The sequence below is a fragment of the Carex rostrata genome, chromosome 17 (genome assembly GCF_964058835.1).
Source record: "Carex rostrata chromosome 17, lpCarRost1.2, whole genome shotgun sequence".
NCBI lineage: Eukaryota > Viridiplantae > Streptophyta > Magnoliopsida > Poales > Cyperaceae > Carex > Carex rostrata.
Genome location: NC_135934.1, coordinates 3,309,301 through 3,313,482, shown reverse-complemented (window position 1 = coordinate 3,313,482; position 4,182 = coordinate 3,309,301). Strand labels below are relative to the sequence as shown.

Here is a 4,182-nt window from a genome sequence, read left to right as displayed (position 1 = left end):
CCACTCTAGTCGTAGGCCTTGTAGGCTTGTACAATGTACACTCAACTTATTCCTCAGTGACAAAGTAACACTGATGATAACTCCGTATACGCCACACAAAATCCTGACCATACCTAACAGGGTCAAAGAAACATAGAAGCCTGGGATGCGATTTATAGGAGGCGATAGTTATTAAGAACAACTCCACTTGAAAGCTACAATTGCCAATTTGCATTCTTTTCTGTTTAATATTCATTCCTGTATTCTCAGCAAATTAAAAAAAAATCTCTTCTAAGCGCTTCTTCTCAGGAAGAAGCGTATCACAAAATTGAAATGCCTCCGACTCCGAACAAGTACCGTGGTGTAATGCACCCATTGATTTTCTTGTTAATCCTTCCAATCCTGTTGATTCTCTACACTCTCTCCTTGCTCATTGGCGTTGTAGCGTTTGTTGGGTAATCGAGCAAGATTTGTGCATGTGTAATTTTGTTAATTTCTTCTTCTTTTTTCTTGGGAGAGTTTAGACTGAGATGATTATTAAATGATTTCAGGGGAGCTTTAACATGCTGCTGCTGTGGCAACTGTCTCATGAATGGACTATTGTTTGTTTCCGATTCAATTGCTGAAGCCAGTATCAGAGTGTTTGAAGGCTCGATGCGAACAAATGGTACAATCACATGTTTGCTGTCTATAGATTTTATTTTAGCATTTTCTCCCTATTTAGTTGGTCACTAACTTTTTTTTTTTTTAGTTTATATTTCAATAAAATTTTATGGAACATTCTATATATGATAAATTAATGTATTAGAGACTGTATTATGCGCTACTGTAAGGTATACAACCTGTATTAGAAACTTCTACTTGTTATTATGTTTAGATGAGGGCTTTATCTAAATTGGGATCATTGGAGATGCAAACATGATCTAATATCTGCTGGCTATCATTAATTAAGAAAAATTAGAAAAGGTAAGAGAGAGCAACTGAGCAAAAATTAATTTTTAAGATATATACCTGCCGGGGTGCTAATCTATGGTGTCGATCCACTATTGAAACATCATTTCAGTTGTTTTGAAATTTGCTTGTACTATTACCTGATGCCTTTAGTATGTGATAGTGAAAAACCAATGGAGGGATTCACATCCCCTCAACTATCCTCAAGTGTAGGAAATGTGATGCATTGCATGGATGCAAAATTAAGCATGTTGCAAATCTTAATGCAGATCAACAGTTCAAACCCCTTTTGTACCAATCAGGGAGCACCATTCCACCTCAGACACAGTACTACACCCAAAATCAATTACCAGTGCAAGTGCCATCTGTGCAAATACCAATCAATCGGCATGACAACACGGCATATCATCAGAGGGATTTGCAACAACCAGTAGATTCCCTGTCATCCGTCATCATTACCATCGACTACCTCAAAAGTGGGTTTACATACGAGGAGTTGGTGGAGGCGACAAATGGTTTCTCTGCTCAAAATTTTCTTGGGGAAGGAGGGTTTGGTTTTGTGCACAGAGGTATCTTGTATGATGGAAGGGAGGTGGCAATCAAGCAGCTTAAGTCTGACAACACATGGGGCCAACGTGAGTTTAAAGCGGAGGTAGATGTATTGAGTCGGGTTCATCACCGGCACCTCGTGAAATACTTCGGATGTTGCATGACACAAGATAAAAGGATGATTGTCTGTGAATACATGCCAAATAAGACCATTGAGGATCATTTGCATGGTATATGAAACATTTTTTTTTCTTCAAAGTAGTATATAGATGTGTTAGATACTTAGATCCATGTTATACATTTATTAAATTATTGCGTATGTGTCATCAGGTAATCATGAAGACACGATAGATTGGGATACTAGGCTGAAGATCTCAATTGGAGCCGCAAAAGGACTAGCATATCTGCATGAAGAATGTGAGTTATTCCTTTAAATTTTTTTTTCTTAGAACCTCACAAATTTACTGCTCTTGCATGAACATGGCTATTTTTGTTCCAAATATTGTTATTCCCTTAGCCATAATTTACTCTGTGACAGGCCAACCTAGGATTATTCATCGAGATATTAAGGCAGCTAATATTCTTGTAGATTCTTCATTTGAAGCAAAGGTACGTCCTAATTTGATGCTCAACCAACAAACCCTGTTTGTAGAATCGTTGTTTTGTTTGTAATGATAACAATTAAACTTCTTTGTATGTAGGTAGCAGATTTTGGTATGGCCAAATTTTTTCCTGATGGCATTTCTCTGATTGTGGCAACCAACCTCGTGGGTACTCGTGGGTAAGAAGTGAGGTTTTTCAATAATCCAATATTCTTTTCTAGTCATTTTAGGTCAGAATTTGTGAGATATTGTTTTATGAAATTATCAGCTTTATTGTACCTTTATCATAAAATTTCTGGGCAAAAACAATTTTGTCAGACTTCTCATTTCCTCAAGAAATAACAACCTTTTGGTTTGACCAGAAACTAGTGAGAGTTTCTTATGCTAAACTAAGATTTCTAATTTGAGGATTATAGGTATTTGGCTCCTGAGTTTTCTATGGGGGAGATAAGAGAAAAGTCTGATACCTTTTCATTTGGTGTTGTGCTTCTTGAGCTGATCACCGGAAAAAAGCCGATAATAACCCGCCCAGTTATCTCAGAAGAATCAAACCCATATGAAACCCTAGCAAATTGGGTAAGCTCCTTTTCCCTAATCATGTGAAGTTTTACAAAATTATTAAAATCGAGTAAATTGACATGTATATATCGTTTTTCAGGCGAGACCATTGCTTACAGAAGCATTACAAAATGGTAATTATGATTCTCTCGTAGATTCACGGTTATGTAATGTTTATAACTATGATGAGATGAACCGGATGATAGCTTGTGCAGCTGCTTGTGTACAACTATCACCACAGGATCGGCCATTGATGAGTAAGGTACAACTAGACATCAATAATTAATTAAAATATTCCTTATTTAATATGAAGAATTGTGATTTCCTCATTAGCCATATAACAACCTAAACAGGCATGGAATTTTGACAGAGACAATCTATCAAACAGCTGATGCTCAAACAATTGTTCACAGAGAAAAATAAGTGCCAATTGAGTTATTAAAATTCTTTCTTGACATGATAAACAGTAACTAGTAAATTTTGTAAAGTATCTTGAAAAGTAGTATCAAACCTCAGTTCCAATTTATGTAACTTTATTCTTTTCTGGGAGCAGGTGGCATTAATCTTAGCAGGGCAGACATCTCCTGATGATATTTTTATTAGAGGTGTATCAGATGTAATTCACACCGCTTCAATTTTATCAATGGAATTTCAGGAATCAAGTGCGAGCACGAACTAAAACTAATTTGTACATAATTGCATTTTCTATTTTAAAGAAAGGGCCCTTTTTTTTTCTGGTTTTTATTTGTTTTTATTTGTTTAACAGAAACAAGAAAAGAAATGAAGATGGGGTTAAATCTGCAAAAATAACCTAACAACTATGCTAAGTGTACCCCAAAATAGTATCTCCCATGTAGAAAATTGGCAAATATTTCCAATTTTTTTAGTTTGTTTTCAAAATTAATGGTTTTTGAATTTTCTTGTAAATTAAAATCGTTTTTGATATGAATCATGCGTGATGACTTTATTTATTATTTTTATTTGAACACTTATTTTATTATTGAATTTAAAACTGGAGGCATACCACAAATATTTGAACCTTCCTCATTAATTTTGGACAGGATTTGCTCCTCTTACTGATATGGGCTTTGTTCTGTCTTTTGCTCCTTCTGTAAAAGCTAAACTAATGGGCTTTGGGCTTAGAAGATTTTGAACACAATTGCATTTTAAGTGTGTGGCTAAGATAATGTTAGAAGAATGATTCCGTTTTTGATAAGAAAATACTGACAATCTGATTTGACTAAGTAAATGCCAAATATTGATTTGGGTTGATTGGTGATAGGCCCATGTAAACAAGGCCCTAGAAGAATGGATTTGGGTCATGAATAACCCGGTCTCGCATTCCGAAACGGGCCAGGCCGGGATTAAGAATAAGACCCTCATCCCCAATTAAGCCAGTTCGGCATAACCAAGGCCCGAGGCCTGTCCGGGGCGATCCCAAACAAAGCAAGACAAGCCCAAAACTGACCCGGTCGAAAGGCCTCGTCGGCTGGGTCACCCTATGAGTGTCCGCAGGGACGCCACGAAAGGTAATATGCGGACT

The 4,182-nt window shown here is 36.5% G+C and overlaps 1 protein-coding gene across 2 annotated transcripts; it reads left to right on the top strand.

Moving 5' to 3' along the window:
* The first annotated feature begins 205 nt into the window (after positions 1-205).
* On the top strand, positions 206-3,396 carry LOC144568263 (proline-rich receptor-like protein kinase PERK1). Of its 2 annotated transcripts, none has more exons than XM_078318551.1 (9): positions 206-434; positions 531-646; positions 1,200-1,709; positions 1,810-1,896; positions 2,018-2,088; positions 2,181-2,260; positions 2,498-2,657; positions 2,740-2,901; positions 3,193-3,396. In XM_078318551.1, exons 1-9 carry the CDS (start codon positions 313-315, stop codon positions 3,316-3,318), a joined length of 1,434 nt encoding a protein of 477 aa, XP_078174677.1. In that variant the 5' UTR covers positions 206-312; the 3' UTR covers positions 3,319-3,396. The 2 variants fall into 2 exon arrangements, with proteins under 2 accessions (XP_078174677.1, XP_078174678.1); XM_078318552.1 differs by lacking the exon at positions 3,193-3,396 and adding an exon at positions 2,993-3,062.
* The last annotated feature ends 786 nt before the right edge of the window (positions 3,397-4,182 follow it).